This window comes from Notolepis coatsorum (genome assembly GCF_963971535.1).
Source record: "Notolepis coatsorum genome assembly, chromosome: 1".
Taxonomy (NCBI): Eukaryota; Metazoa; Chordata; class Actinopteri; order Aulopiformes; family Paralepididae; genus Notolepis; species Notolepis coatsorum.
The window spans coordinates 234,827,155-234,843,803 of NC_140165.1; the positions used below are offsets into that span (position 1 = coordinate 234,827,155).

Here is a 16,649-nt window from a genome sequence, read left to right on the forward strand (position 1 = left end):
AATGCACTACTTAAAGGGGTTGTCAAACTTTTTCATACCGCGGCCCAATTTTATTTAGAATTTCTTTTGGGGACCCCACACATAATCTCATATTTTCAATGTGGAATGCAGGAATATCAAAATAAAAGCACACATTGTTGAACTTGATCATGCATATTTATTAGAAAATGTAATTACAGCACTATGTTATCAATACACATTTTTTAAACGAGGCATATTTTGCCAAAATGTTGCCAGAGCATTATATATAAAAGATAAAAATAAAATAAAAACTGTCGTTTGAGAACCACTGCACTACTAGAACACAAATACTCAAACATACCGGTAGATGAGACTAATAGGTCAACATGCTAAAGATTTCATAGGTTGAGGGGATAGATGATAGATAAGGATTGTGAACAGTTCAGAAACTGACTTGCATTTATGCATTCTCAAATAACATAACCCAAGCTTTCATTATTATGCTCATCACACCCTCAACAATAGACGGTTACAATTAATAAACTATTTTAAAAGTTCTCAATAAGTACATTGCAGAAGTAAAGTTGTTTAAACTGATTTAGAAACAATTTATTCATTCTTACATACAATTTACATAAGAAAATGGGCAAAGTCAGGCGGCTAAGTGGCGCAGTGGGCAAGACGCTCGCCACTAACGCAGGAGACGCTGGGTTCGAGCCCAGCTGTCGGCGTTGCTACCAGCTTGGCTGGTCGTTCATACTAATACAATTGGCAGTGTTAGGGGTGGGAAAGCTGGTGGGTGGGGATCGGACGTTGTGGACAGCGACTCCTACAGGTCGGTTGGTGCGCCTGTACAGCAGAATCAGGAAGTATCAGGGGCAGCGTGAGCCTCCTACGCGTTACTCCTCGCCACTGAGAGATCGCGCTGTACAGGTGAAAAGATACGACAGGCTGCCTCCTCGTGTACCGGAGGGGACACGTGATGCAAGGATTGGTCCTCACTGCAGCCGACCAGTGGGAGGCATAGTCTAGCAATGTTCGAGACAGGGGAGGGGAGAATTGGCGAGGCCGAAATTGGGATGGGAGAAAAATAGAAAAATAAGGAGAAAAAGTGGGGGAAAAAAAATAAAATAAAAAGGGGGCAAAGTCTAAACTAGGCAGCAGCTATAATTCAGAATTTCTTTTAACTCAAAAGTCTGTGACATCATGGCTTATCAGTAATGACACACTTGTGTCCCTTTAATTTCCTTGCATTGGCAAAGGTCTTGGAGCACTTTTTACAAGGGAACGACTTCCCTCCTGAGTGCACTTTCATGTGTATTTTCACGTTGTTGAGTTGAGTAAACTTCTTCCCGCAGACGCCGCAGGAGAAAGGCTTTTCTCCCGTATGAGTAAGCATGTGCCTCTTGAGATTCCCAGGGCTGATGAACGTCTTTTCACAGCTCTTGCAGGGGTAGGGTCTCTCTCCCGTGTGGGTCCTGAAAAATCACAACCAGAATTGAATTACATGTGCCAGGAGGTTGACCAAATCCGTTTGTGCAGAGAGCATTTACAACGATTACAAACAGGCAAGTACGCAGATCCAAGTCTACAACTTCACACAACAACACAAGTATTAATATAAAATACACATAATGCATACCTCACATGGACCATGAGAGTGTGGGGCACGCTGAAGCCCCTCCCACACACCTTACAGATGTGAGACTTCTCCTTCGTATGCACCCTCTGATGAGAAATACAGGTGGCTTTCTGCACAAAGGTCCTCCCACAGATGTCACATTCAAAAGGTTTCTGTCCTGTATGGAGGATCTGGTGTATCTTCAGAGAACTCGAGCGGGAAAACACCTTACCGCAGGTTTCACAGTCCAGAGATCCTTTCTTGTGGACCTTCACCCAGACCTCCGGGTGCTGCTGCTGCTTGTGTCTCGTCAGAGTGAAGTTGTGAACAAAGGCTTTACCACAGGTGTCACACACGAAAGGTTTGGTTCCGGCGTGGACCTGCATGTGTGCTTTAAGGATGCAGGCTTCTTTGAAGCTCTTCCCGCACACGGTACACAGGAAGGGTTTGTTTTCCGTGTGGATCAGACGGTGTTTCTTCAGATTGACAAGATGGCCGAACTTGGTCCCGCACACGTCACATTTGTACGCCTTCTCATCTATGTGAACCACTTGGTGGAGGGTTAAAGCCCGTTCTGTGAGGAAGCCCTTGTTGCACTGAGTGCACGGAAACGGCTTGTCTGAAGAGTGCATCTTCTTGTGTATTTTGAGGTCGCTGGCTTGGGAGAAGGTTTTATCACAGGCTGAGCATTTGAAGGGCTTCTCATCCGCGTGAATCCTCTCGTGAAGCTGCAGACCTCTTATCGTCGTGAACCCCCGGATGCAGAACCGGCAAGCAAATCTGTGGGACTTTGTTGTGCTTTTCACGTGGACGAGGAGGTGTTTGTTGAGGGCAGATTTGAGTACGAAGGATTTCAAGCACTGACCGCAGGGGTATGGTTTGCCCTTTTCATGGGTGCGTTGGTGTCGTTTCAGCAAATCTATCAGGTGGAAGCTCCTGCTGCACTCTCCACATTTGAAACGCCCGCCTCTGCGACTACTCCGTTTGTGGCAAACTTCTAATCCTGCATCAGCTTCAATGTCTTTTCCAACAGTTTCCGTCACAGCTCCACCGTTCACTCCAGTTCCTTCACCTGTCACACCAGTTCTTCCACCTTTCACTCCAGTTCCTCCACCTTCCTCTCCAGTCCCTCCATCTTCCTCTCCAGTCCCTCCATCTTCCTCTCCAGTCCCTCCATCTTCCTCTCCAGTCCCTCCATCTTCCTCTCCAGTCCCTCCATCTTTCACTCCAGTTCCTCCACCTTTCACTCCACCTTCCTTTCCAGTCCCTCCACCTTTCACTCCAGTTCTTCCACCTTTATCTCCAGTCCCTCCATCTTTCACTCCAGTTCCTCCACCTTCTCCAGCTTTCACTCCAGTTTTTCCACCTTTCACTTCAGTTCCTCCACCTTTCACTCCAGTTTTTCCACCTTTCTCTCCACCTTTCACCCCAGTTCCTCCACCTTTCACCCCAGTTCCTCCACCTTTCTCTCCACCCTTCACTCCAGTTTTTCCACCTTTCACTCCAGTTCCTCCACCTTTCACTCCAGTTCCTTCACCTTTATCTCCAGTTCCTCCACCTTTCACTCCAGTTCCTCCACCTTTCACTCCAGTTCCTCCATCTTTCACTCCAGTTCCTTCACCTTTATCTCCAGTTCCTCCACCTTTCACTCCAGTTCCTCCACCTTTCACTCCAGTTCCTCCATCTTTCACTCCAGTTCCTTCACCTTTATCTCCAGTTCCTCCACCTTTCACTCCAGTTCCTTCACCTTTATCTCCAGTTCCTCCACCTTTCACTCCAGTTCCTCCACCTTTCACTCCAGTTTTTCCACCTTTCACCCCAGTTCCTCCACCTTTCTCTCCACCTTTCACCCCAGTTCCTCCACCTTTCTCTCCACCTTTCACTCCAGTTTTTCCACCTTTCACTCCAGTTCCTCCACCTTTCACTCCAGTTCCTTCACCTTTATCTCCAGTTCCTCCACCTTTCACTCCAGTTCCTCCACCTTTCACTCCAGTTCCTCCATCTTTCACTCCAGTTCCTCCACCTTTCACTCCAGTTCCTCCATCTTTCACTCCAGTTCCTCCATCTTTCACTCCAGTTCCTCCATCTTTCACTCCAGCTTCTCCACCTTTCACTCCAGTTCCTCCACCTTTCACTCCAGTTCCTCCATCTTTCACTCCAGTTCCTCCATCTTTCACTCCAGCTTCTCCACCTTTCACTCCAGTTCCTCCACCTTTCACTCCAGTTCCTCCACCTTTCACTCCAGTTCCTTCACCTTTCACTCCAGTTCCTCTGCTAGCATTCTTGTATTTGCCTTTCACCAAGATCTCAGAAAGGTTTTCATTTTTTATGCTAGCGCTTGATGACGTGAGCTCCGTCTTTGCCTCTACTGCTTCTCCTGTGTCTGCCAGCATGGGTTCTTCCTCTTGCTCTACCCGCTCTCCAGAGTCTGCCAGCAGGGTTTCCCCCTCTTGCTCTACCCTCTCTCCAGAGTCTTCCGGTAGGGTTCTCTCCTCCTTTCTCCTCCCTGAAGGGCCTTCCCATTCTTTGGCCAGACTCTTCTCGGGTTGACCATCTTCATCTGTAGGACATAAAGAAGGATACAACAAGAAAAACAAGACATGGGTATATTATATAACCATAGAATTTCATACAGTGGAGATGATTGCTATGACATCATCAATAGTCTGTGTCATAGGATGTTGACTATTTCAGTCAGCATTCTCCTCTCCCTCAGCTTGCGGTTTGTTTTTAGACTTTCTATTTTTAGGATAAATAACAACAAGAAGCCTTCAAGCTAGCAAGCTATTCTCTCATGGTGGAAAATGTTGATTAAGAAACATTCTCTCCAGTCCAGACACTATTTAGCTACGTGCATTTTGGGCTTAGCGCCGCTCTTGTGCGAAATACAAACAATCCAGAAGTGTTTTTCCCCCCACCCTAATGCACAACGATAACGGGTTCTGCCAGATGTCTCTCCTGCGCTGGCATGGTGCTAAATGTTAGAGGTCTGACTATGCCAGAGTCTACGCATGATCAACAATGGGTAAACTTTACTTGGCCCAGACCTGACAACTGCACTTATTGAGTCATGCTAATAAACTGTGCTGCACTTTTCTTTTGTCTAACTTGAGGTTTTAATTCTGGTTCAGACCTTCTAGCTATGCTAGAGTATGAACCCCATTCATGTGTAAGAGCTCATACAAATATTTTATGGTCCCACAAAAGCAGAATCTATGGACCAGATTCTACATTCCCAGATTGGAGGGTTCTCTCTCTCTGATTTCAAGCATTAGGAGAGTGGCCTGTGTTCACATGTACTGAGTACTGACTGAACGGTCTTGGGGAACAGGAATGACATAGTGAATACTTACAATGGGTGACATTCCTCCAAATATTGAGACATTTTGACTTTCTGCTAACATTAGCTAAAAGAGAGTTGTTAATAAAACATGTTATCTTGGTTCAGATTTGTCAACTGAGTAAATATTTTGTGTTCGTTTTTTATTAATCATGAAAACAAACAGATCTTGGTACCATTTGTGGGTCACATAATTTACATGCATGTTCATTTATACAATTACTATTGGTCCCCTAAAATGGAGAGACTATGTATATATAAAAGAAAGGGCTACAATTCCTACATGGTTCCCCGCGATATGGATGTAAACAAACACCCTCAAATTAAAGGTGAAAATCTGGACTTTAACCTCATGTTCATTATTCAATTATTCACAATCCAATGTGCTTGGAGTACAGAGCCAAAACAATTAAACATGTTTCACTGGAGTAATGCATGATACAATTAAGTAATTGTGTTGGCATGATTTGGGTCCACTTGTCCACCACCATCATCAAAACAACAAATGAGGTAATATCTTTCGCCACAATAGAGTTCCAGACTGTTCCAACTTCCAAGGGGCACTGCAGCTGTTCTCACGGCTTGTGGTGTCCCAACACCTTAGTAAGACAGTTTGTTAATTTTTTCCTAGTTAACTATTTAAAAAATAAAGACTTGGTACATCGCTGGGTGTATGAAAACAAGAGAACGGTCAACTCAAAACGTACCTTCATAGCTGCTTGTCGCTGCTTCTTCATCACAGCTGTTGACCTTGGTTAAGTTTGTGGAGACAACCTGAGATTTGAGTGAATAGGAGACTAGAGTGAGTAGGTAGAACTCAAACAAAAACTCAAAAAAATACACATTTCAGCTACTTTAGTTTAGTTAACTAGTTGATGCACCGACATATAGCTTGTTACGTCCTTTTGAGTAAAGATAAGTTTGCTACTTTTAATAAGAGCCTTTGCCACCGCTCAATCAAAGATGCTTGGCTGGGATACATTTACAGCAGCATTTTTACGTGCTACCGACAGGGGGCGATGCAAAGTACATTGCGTTTTCAAGAGGGTGGACCGCGGAGAAACAGCAATGACGTAACCACTACACCTCCCTATTAATAGGCTTGTTTGAGATTACTTTCAGCTCGCCTAGAAAACAAGCGTGAGTAGCCGATTACAGCCGGGGGAGAAGTAAAAAAGTTGAACACCTCAGAGTTGACTATAGCCTGCTCGGCTCGTCTCGCAATGGCAGATATCGCGTTCACGTTCTCACATATATATATACGAATTATTCAGCAGCCGCTTTATCATGCAAGATGTGTGCAACGAGATATAGGCCTAAGGCCTAACAAAAATAATAGTTGGTTTCAGGTTGCCGACCGACCCTGCCGATTTAGGTGCGACCCAATATATTTTATGAGTTTAAAAAAAAAATTATATAAAAAAAAAAAAAAAAAAAAAAAAAAAAATCAGATTTTTTTCTTTTTTTTTTTTAAGAATACAGTTTCATAGAAATCTTAGTCAAACATTTAGTATTATGGATATTAAACATGCTGGCAGAGTACATGCATCCATGTTGTTGTGAACATTTTAATTAAATAAAGAAATTCCCTATCCATAGTCGCCATGGGAAAGAATAAAATAAAAAAATAAAATAAAATAAATTCCCTACCTACCCATGGCCAAACTGACAACCAACCTGAAACCAACTATTAATTTTGTTAGGCCCAATGCCTATATATTATAGTTTCGGCTAATTATAATTTCGAGAGCACTGATAATGTTTGGCCAGCTAATTATCCTTTGGATATATGTGGGGGGTATATTGAGAAACGGTAGCAGGGTAAGGGCGGCTAAGTGGCGCAGTGGGCAAGGCGCTGGCCACTAACGCAGGAGATGCTGGGTTCGAGCCCAGCTCTCGCCGTTGCTACCAGCTTGGCTGGTCGTTCATACTAATACAATTGGCAGTATTAGGGGTGGGAAGCTGGTGGGTGGGGATCAGACGTTGTGGACAGCGACTCCTACAGGTCGGTTGGTGCACCTGCGCAGCAGAATCAGGAAGCAACGGGGGCGGCGGGCGTGTCCCTCCCACGCAGACCCTCGCCGCTGAGAGATGGCGCTGTGCAGGTGAAAAGATGCGACAGCTGCCTCCTCGTGTACCGGAGGGGACACGTGATGCAAGGCTTCGTCCACATGCCGACCTGTGGGAGGCATGGCCTAACAACGTTCGAGACAGGGGAGGGGTAGGATTGGAAAACGGTAGCAGGAAATTGTATCTGTGCGACCTCAAAATATAATTGGGAGCATTCGTGCAACCGCAAATAATTGTTCTGGTGCGTCCCCACCCCCCCCCCCCTCTTGTGGACGCACACACACGCTGCATGCAGTGCCCTCGTTGCGCCTCCCCCTCACAGACCAGTCTCATTTGCACCGAAGATAGCAAGCATGCAGCTCCTCTTTTAACAGCACTGAAGCATTAAACAATGGCCCAGTAAACTATTCACTTTAGTTTAATACACAAGGCGTTGTCTAACGTCATCTAGCTGGCTAGCTACTAGGGATGCTCGATATTGGCTTTTTTACCGATACCGATATTCCGATATTGTCCAACTCTTAATTTCGATACCGATACCGATATCAACCGATACCGATATATGCAGGGTTTCCCCCCAAAAAAACGGAATAATTTCAGGTAATTAATAATTTCACTGGATGCATTCAAAAGGCTTTCTAAATGTAAGCATTATCTGTGCAAAATATGATAATTAAAAAAGTAAAAATTAACATTACATATCTCTTGTTGTTGAATTAAACCAACATGCATACTTTTGACAATAAATAAAATAAGAATTGGTTCTTACTTGCTTGCCTGGGTAAATAAAGGTTAAATAAATGTGTTAAAAAAAAAAAAAAAAAAAAAAAATTTAAACCGATACCGATATTTTCCGATATCACATTTTACTGCCGATATCGGCCGATAATATCGGTCGGCCGATAATATCGGACATCCCTACTAGCTACTGATAGCTCATAACATCATTGAAATTCGATTTTGCAGCTGTGGCTAAAGTTAGCTAGCTACCAGTGTACCATCCATCTGTGACGGACTTAATTAAACACTTCATGGAAACGGAGTAACGGTAACATTATGTCGAGTTCATACTACACTACACGTATGAACTCACCATAACGTTAACGTTACTCCGTTTCCATGAAGTGTTTAATTAGCAGCAATCTGTTGCTGCAAATTTAATGTTAATGCTTCGTGTATTGCATTGACAGGAAGCCGTCATGAGAGGACAGGAAGCCGTCATGAAATCGTTGTGGTCATATTGTAGTCTTTTAGTCTTATTAACTAAAAGATTTTAACCAAATAAAAAGCAGCAGCACTATTGCATAACTGAGTCATGTTTGCTATGTATTTCTTTCTTTAGGGGAGTAGGACATTTGTTTCACAGTTTTAGCATGATGTTTTATAGATGGCTAGGTTAAACACAGGTTTTTCTTTTTAAGAGGGGGGGTTTGATTTGATTGAAGTTTATTTCAAATATGCAACACAGGGATTAAAGCAAAAAAAAATCTTTCAGGCCAAGTCATATTCTTATTTTAACCTCCACTGTATTTTTTTTTTATAGCGTTAGCGTTTTAAGGGAGCCTACTTGTTTCGGTTTCGTCGATAATCCAATGTACAGTTACCCCCTCCCACCCCCAATGCACAGCCCCCCCCCCTCCACCCAACCTCCTTCAATGTACAGTTTCTTTGTCAAATGTATATACTCTTTTTTAGACTCTTATTGTATCAGAAACAATACTGTATTTGTAAATCTGGTATGTCATAAATGTATAGATGTAGCAGTATTGTCTATCTGTATGTCATGTATGTCATATATGTTATGATGAATTGAAAATGGGGGACCCTGATGTAAACAAGATGAAAGTCTTTCTCTGGTCTGCATCCCATTAACAATTGTGTGTATTGAGTTGTACTGTATTGTACCCATTCTGCAATCTGTTAATAACAATCAATATTTTACAGATTGCAGAATGGGTACAATACAGTACAGCTCAATACACACAATTGTTAAGGGGATGCAGACCAGAGAAAGACGTTCGTCTTGTTTACATCAGGGTCCCCCATTTTTTATTCATAGTGACATACTACAGGTATATATAGTAATGTTACATTTGTGACATATGATATGCAAATATACAGTAGTTACCCATAGATCCTAACAGAGATTATATACATATGGGGAGGAGACTGTACATTAGCAGGGTTGTACGCTAAGCTTTTTCATTAGGGGCACACTTGCCCCTAAATGAGAAATGTATAGCAGTTTATAGAGATCTATGCCAATTAATGTTTTATGTATATCCGGGACTTTTTTTTTAATAAGAATTGAGAGGTATTTGTATATGTGACCTTTATTTTGAAAACCGTGTTGCGACGCAACCTTGTTTAAGTTTGCGCTTTTGACAGTGAAATGTTCAGTTCAACCTGGAAGGAAAGACTAATCAAAAAGGTTTAATTGACCCGTATGAGGCTCTTACGGTAGGACTTTGATTGTTTATAGAAGAGGAATGTAATACTATGCAAAACGAGCCACTTTCATACGGGGAACCGTGACAATTATTAGTATTAGCTTATTTGCATATTGTCTCATTATTAGATAGATAGATAGATAGATAGGTAGGTAGATACTTTATTGATCCCCGGAGGGAAATTTAAGTAGACAGTATTTCACGTCCTAATAGTGGGCGACTCACCTAATGCATGGCTGAACGTTAGAAGTGTCCGTGTCCCCGTCAATCATCACTGCCAGATCAGACTTAATTTAATCGGCTATGGTCTCTTATTATCATCTCTCCACATCGGACGTGGTTGTCATAAGATGGACTGATATCCGCTCCGTTCTTCTTGCAGAGAAAAATTTGCGGCTTAAATTTATTGAAAGGAAGTTCTTTGGCGATGCTGCTGCACAGAACTGGCCACATTCAGTTTCGATTCGATTGTTCGCAAGGAATTCTGGGATTTGGTGTTGGATGTGGACTCTACGCAGACGGGGACATGGTATTTAATCGCACGATAGACTACAACTTCCAAGTATATAGCGTGGCCCAGATTCACTTAACACGCAAATCTTTTTTCCACACACGCATCTACGCAGTAAATTCATTCATTGCAGACAGATTTTTTCATAGCACCGCGACATTATGCTCGCCAATGACTGCTTGGCGCGGCCGCAGTAGAAAAAAAGAAGCAATTTTTCATGATATTTGACGCCTCCGATTGGCTCAGGTTAAAATCCGTCACGACTCCGAATCAAATGACTGAACTCCAAATTAAATGGACGGATATCCGTCTCAAGACGGAACGCTTTAATGCCTGGCAAGTGGCAACACAACAAACAAACATCAAGTACAGATATAGCCTTAAGCTAGGCCTGCCACGATAACACATTTTGCTGGGCGATTAATTGCCCCCGAAAATATCGCGATAAGCGATATTATTGCGACCGGTTAGAGATTTTTTTTTGGAGAAATGTATTTCCCAAAAGTTTTCAATTAACCTTTTTATTTTTTTTTACTAATATAATACTAGCATAATAATGCAAGGAAACCATTTCAAAGTGCAATAAACCTTTATTTAACATTGGAAGACATGTTAAATATCCTAAATAAAAAAAATGCTCAGTTTGATTGTTTATTATAAAACAAACTGAAAATGGAAACAAGCCCTCTGTCTGGCTTTTTGTGTCATCCTTTTAACATGTACATGTATTATTAATGTACCATGTACAAAATGTTAATAAAGTGTGAGGAAAAAACTGGAAACGCAATAATAAAGGCAGTGAAACAATAATCAAATAAACACCAAAATATATACTATCTCTATTGGAATGGAGACTTCAGCACAGGATAAACTAGGGATGGGCAAAAATAATCCACCCACCGGTCCGAAACCCACCCACCGGTCCGACCGGAAGTATTGTTGTTATTATTCTAGCTGCCTAGCAGAACATATTGAGCAGACAACTTGTCTCGTCCGGTTCTGTGTTTTAGAGCTAATGATAAAACAAATGTTGAGATTGTTGGTGAACAACTAACTTTAGGTTAGTTTTAACGTTAGCTACTAACGTTAGATGCAGCTACTACAGGCAATCAACGATGAGGAGAAAGCGTCAAAGCCGTATATAATAGAATAGCTGTGGTGCGTAGGCACTGCAGCACGACTCGAAACTACCTGTTATAATTAGGGATGCACGATAATTATCGGGCCGATATCAGCAATTATGACGTCATCCCGATAACGTTATTGATGGCTCCGATAATATATAATAAATGTTTTGGTTAAAAGAAATCCGGTGTGGGTGGATTTGGATGAAGGGCGCTTGTTTTTATTATAGCCTCCTCCCGTTTTGCCAGTACTGTGGTAAAACTGATAGCGTGTGGTTTAGGAACAGGGAGTTTTTCACAAATCCAGCGCTCCCTTTCTTGGCTGTGACGTAGTCACGTTACATTCGGAGGCAGACAGTCGATCTGCCAATTACGTCCCACCGCTTGGACCCACCTCTTCTTCTTACCACCAATCAGAAGCTCTCGTTCGTTTATTTACCTCCGGATTGTCAGCCATTACTCTACTCGGTAACGTTAGTTCCCCGCCAGCCACATTGACAAGTACCAGCGCTTATACATTACTGGCAAATGTCTTGTTGCACTTGTGGCAACGAGCGTTGTCAGCATCAACTTTAGTAAAATAGACCCAGGCCCATGATGAGAGCAGAGCCGTCTGTACTCGGCAGCACCAGTGTGTGTGACGTGTGTGTGTGTGAGTGCGTGTGTGTGTGTGGGAGGGGAAGAGAGGAGAGAGCACAGCACAGCCTGCTCCTCTCGCAGGCAGAGACAAACGGCCAACAAGATTAGTTTGCGACGTTTAAATTCCTAAAAAAAACTCCATAATTTCTCGAGTACCGATAGCAGTACCGATGACGTCGGAGCTTATAAATACTAAAAAAAAAAAAAAAAATGTTGATAAATATATATATATATATATACATTTAAAAAAAATATTATAATACAATAAATATCGGTTATCGGTAATCGGCTTGAGGAGCATAAAGTTATCGGTATCGATATCGGTGTCAAAATCAATATCGTGCATCCCTAGTTATAATTAGAGATGTTCCGATACCATTTTTCCCTTTCCAATCCGATTCCGATACCTAAGCTTTGGGTATCGGCCGATACCGATATTTATCCGATACCAGTGCATAAAAAAAAAATTATATAAATTATACTTTTTTTTTTCTTTCAGATACTGTTATACTGTTTTTTAGTAATAACTAGAATGTATAGTATTTATTCAACAACAGGTGATTGTATAGATTTGTATTAGTATCATTAATCAATGAGTATGGGCTGCAGCACTGCAGATATACCCTACTCCAATGATCCACACGGACATTAAACGGTGTTGCACTCGCTACTCAGTGGCTCTGCAGATATACCATATTCAGTCTGTAAGCTAGTGGCAGATAGAACGTTCATGTTGTGGTTTTTGATGCAAAATAAATATTCAACATTCTCTTTTGAAACTCCGCCTCAGACTCTTATCCTTTGGCACTTGCTGTACTTTGCTTGCAGGTCTGCAGCCATTATTGCTGGATTATGTGAATAGCACCAACTTTAGACACGGTAACGTTATCAAGCTAAGCTAACTGACCTAGCGCGTCTTCCCGCATTGATAACGTTAGTAATAGTCAGCTAACGCTAGTCCGTAGCTACTTAACTTAAATACAATTCACCGTGGGTGCATTATTGTTGATAGACGGTCACGGACAGTGTTAGGTCCTGGAGAAAGGACAGGCGATCATCTGATTTGATGTAACGTTAAAAGCGGATGTTGTTCCAACTAGCTATCTTTCCAGCTAATGCTATCATAACACCAGCCAAACACAGCCCGATTCCCGTCCGAGCTCCCCGTCACACCGCACTGTCGGGGACAATGGAATTTAAGAAAGTGTATCTGCTGTTAAAATGACACAGCATCACACTTTAAAACATGTTCATTTTATAATCCTCACTCTCCGCAGGACTCGGCAGGAGATAAATTACATCATGGGATCGGAGGCTAGAATTTACGTGTACTCGCCGATACCGATACCAGCATTTTAGGCAGTATCGGCGGCATTTCCGATACCAGTATCGGTATCGGAACAACTCTAGTTATAATAAAGTAATTCATGTTTAACTTGTCCCCGTGTCCAGTCCTTTGACCAACCCGTTCATTGTAAACAATGATGCATGTAATTGTATAACGTTATTCTGTGTTGTAGCTATGCTATACGCTGTATTTCGTTTGTTAGCTATTTAGCTAATGTTGTTAGCATTGGATAGCATCAACGCTAGATCTTTAATCTTTATTTAGCAGTCCAGTTTCTCCGGGCAGTAGCGAGTAACTACTTGGGCCTAACAAAAATAATAGTTGGTTTCAGGTTGGTTGTCAGTTTGGCCATGGGTAGGTAGGGAATTTATTTTATTTTATTTTTTTATTTTATTCTTTCCCACAGCGACTATGGATAGGGAATTTCTTTATTTAATTAAAATGTTCACAACAACATGGATGCATGTACTCTGCCAGCATGTTTAATATCCATAATACTAAATGTTTGACTAAGATTTCTATGAAACTTTATTCTTAAAAAAAAAAAAAAAAAAAAAAAAAAAAAAAAAAAAATCTGATTTTTTTTTTTTTTTTTTTTTGAATATATAATTTTTTTTAAAAACTCATAAAATATATTGGGTCGCACCTAAATCGGTGCTAAATCAGTACTTATCGCGGCAGGCCTACCATAAGCCATTCAAATAATAAATGTATAATTTTTTTTTAATAATAATAATAATCTAAAAGAACCGTTAAGAGTATCGATAATGAGGGCGGTCAGGTGGCGTAACGGAGATTGCGTTCGTCACCAAACCCCGGAGCGGCTAGATTCGCCTGTTCGAATCCAGCTCACAGCTCCGGGGTTGTCACCAGCTTGGCTGGCCGTTCACACTAATACAATTGGCAGTATTAGAGGGTGGGAGAAGCTGGCGGGGTGGGTCCGGGTCGTTGTAAACAGCGACTCCTACAGTTCGGTCGGGGCGCCTGCTAAGCGCGGATAGGACCCGAGTGGGATAGTGTGATCCTTCCACACGCTACGCCCTCTCAATGAGAATCCGCGCTGCCAGGTGAAAAGAAGCGGTTGATTGGCTGGACGTGTGTCGGAGGAAGCACGTGGTAGCCTCCACTCTCCCAGACTGACTGTGGGGGGTAAGTGCGCAGCGACCAGGAAGGGGATTGGGAATTGGCATAACGACTAACATTGGGATGGGAGAAAATCGGAGGAAAATGGAGGGGGAAAATGATAAAAAAAAACTAAAAAAAGAATATCGATAATGTACCGAACCGTTAAGCAGTATTGATAATAGTAGTATCGATAAAATCCTAACGATACCAATCCCTAACTGTTATAGTCGTTTTTTTTTTATAAAAAAATATATATATTACATTATATATTGTTAGTGCTCCTTACATTTTGGTGGGTGCTCCTACATTTTTGCTGGTGCTCCCAACTTTTTGAAGTTGGGAGCACCAGTGCTACCAAGTAATTTTTTTTTTATTTCGAGCCCTGGGTAGAAATACTATAACACTCACTACAAATTGATGTGAATCAAGTCTTCATTTATTATTGGATACAGGAGCTTGTGTACCAAGAGCTTCTTCAAATAACTCATTATATTTTGTTCAGGGGGGTTGATACTGTTATTTCGATATAAACTCCATTGCAGATATGTTTATTAAGACAGCATTTACAGTGTTTTCCCTGAAAACAATTTCAACAGCAGTGCTGTGCTGCGGACGCTGCCGGAATCCATATTAGTACACGCGTGACGCTTATAATAATTAATGAGTTGATTATTTTATTAGTATATTAGCAATTATTTATTAGTATTTTATTATTAATTTTATGTAGTTTATGTGAGGTTTCCAGCAGGTTTGTGGTTCAGTATCACACCTAGAAATGTATTTTCACTCTTTCCATGTTAAAATCATTTGTACTATTTTACGATTAGCATCCAAATAACACAAGTTTGGTTTTACTCAAAAAATTTAATGTAAATTTATTTAAATCAAACCACAATTTTAATGTACTCATTTATGTGGTGGTGACCTCCAGAACAAAAATTGGTTGGTATCATCTGCAAATAAAACACATTTCAAAATATTTGATACACTACATATGTCATTGATGTATAAAATAAACAATAAAGGTCCCAACACTGACCCCGACTTTATTGGCATGTGATTTATGGTCACCCACCTGCACAAACTGTTGCCTATATTCCGTATATAATAACTATTCAACCAGTTTAACGCCACCATACCTTTCCATTTGTTTCAGTAATATGTCATGATTAATGGTATCGAATGCCTTTATTTTTAGGTCTATGATGAATACTCCTACTACATGTTTCTTATTATCTATTCTAAACTGTTCTCGATTGTTTTCACTGGCTCGACCAAGCTGCAATACTCCAATTCAGCCACTGGGTGGGTGGCGCTGCTGAGCGGCGTCCTCACAGCGCGGCCTTGAGAGCGTTGCTCGCAAACCAGAGCAAGTCGTTTCCCATCGTGCATGCGCATGAGGTCTACTCACCTATTCCCGCGATGAGTAATTAGTCGGTGGAGAGCAACTGCGTCGCCTAGCCCTGAAAACTGCCTTGCTCCCGCGAGATTTCCAGAGCGAGTCGGTCACCATTCTAACCGTCATGCAACGCGCATGGCAAGGCCTAGCTGATCTCAAACCAGCCTAAAGTTGAGTAGAGCCTTGGCGTAAGTGGTTGTAGCCTTTATTTTATATGTCTATGGTTGTAGCTACGACTCTTTGTCCGCGCTCTTTCGGAAGTGCAGTGGTCTATTCCACCTACGTCGTTGGGCAAAGTAGCCCCATTTCGTGACTGTGATGCCCGCCAACAAGGTTTGGCCGAGTGCATCCTTGTTGGCGGGCATCACAGTCACGAAATGGGGCTATGATGGGCAAAGATACTCTAGCGAAACGTGATCCAACTACTCACGGTCTGATCGGTTATCCCTGGAAACCTCTCGATCGCTGCCAGCTTCCTCTTCTTAACGGTGTCACCGTGTTGTAAAATCGAAGTACACTCCGCAAACACGCTACCGAGTTTGCGCACCGTTTCTTTAATCAACGCCTGTATCAGTGGCTCGAGCTTCTCTTCTTCGCATTGTTCCGTCAAATCCTCATCAACTATCCTGTAGATTTCTTCAACGAATGAAGATAAAATGGACGTTGCCTGGGATTGGAAATTTTCCTTTACAACCGACATGTTTAAAAATAATCGGGACAAAAAGCTAACGTGAATGTGCGCGCCGAGTTAGTGGCCGCTGCGCAGATGTGTCGAATAACATTGCGCACACTTCCGGTGTTCTTCAGTGGCTCTGCTTTTATTTTCAAAATAAAGGTCATCAAATAATATACTGGGATTAGCGATAAAAGAATGACAAACATTACAATGTGCTCATGTTTACCAATAATTAATTAATAATATATATGGGTTTCTGTACAAAACAGTTGCTGTGTTGATATACGAGAAATATAGGCCCATCAACCAAAAATGTATTTATGTATTAATCCTGGATTTAAAAAAAAAAAAAAATCAAAAGTAATAATATGCTTTTCCAATGTTT

At 41.7% G+C, this 16,649-nt stretch overlaps 1 protein-coding gene across 1 annotated transcript; it reads right to left on the bottom strand.

Moving 5' to 3' along the window:
* Nucleotides 1-143: 143 nt before the first annotated feature.
* LOC311244088 (uncharacterized protein) lies at nt 144-16,338 on the bottom strand. The gene is made up of 4 exons (XM_084333499.1): nt 16,019-16,338; nt 5,630-5,696; nt 1,604-4,142; nt 144-1,439 (listed from the first exon to the last, which is right to left on the bottom strand). The coding sequence occupies exons 1-4, from the start codon at nt 16,286-16,288 to the stop codon at nt 1,166-1,168; spliced, it is 3,150 nt and encodes a 1,049-aa protein (XP_084189625.1). The 5' UTR covers nt 16,289-16,338; the 3' UTR covers nt 144-1,165.
* Between the last annotated feature and the right edge of the window lie 311 nt (nt 16,339-16,649).

Bases quoted from the DNA above. Each gene is read 5' to 3' on its own strand.
- LOC311244088 (XM_084333499.1), bottom strand. From the start codon at position 16,288: ATGTCGGTTGTAAAGGAAAATTTCCAATCCCAGGCAACGTCCATTTTA. The intron at 5,697-16,018 runs GTGAGTAGTTGG...CTCAAATCTCAG, and splicing joins CAGGGATAACCGATCAGACC to GTTGTCTCCACAAACTTAAC. The intron at 1,440-1,603 runs GTATGCATTATG...GTGATTTTTCAG, and splicing joins ACTCTCATGGTCCATGTGAG to GACCCACACGGGAGAGAGAC.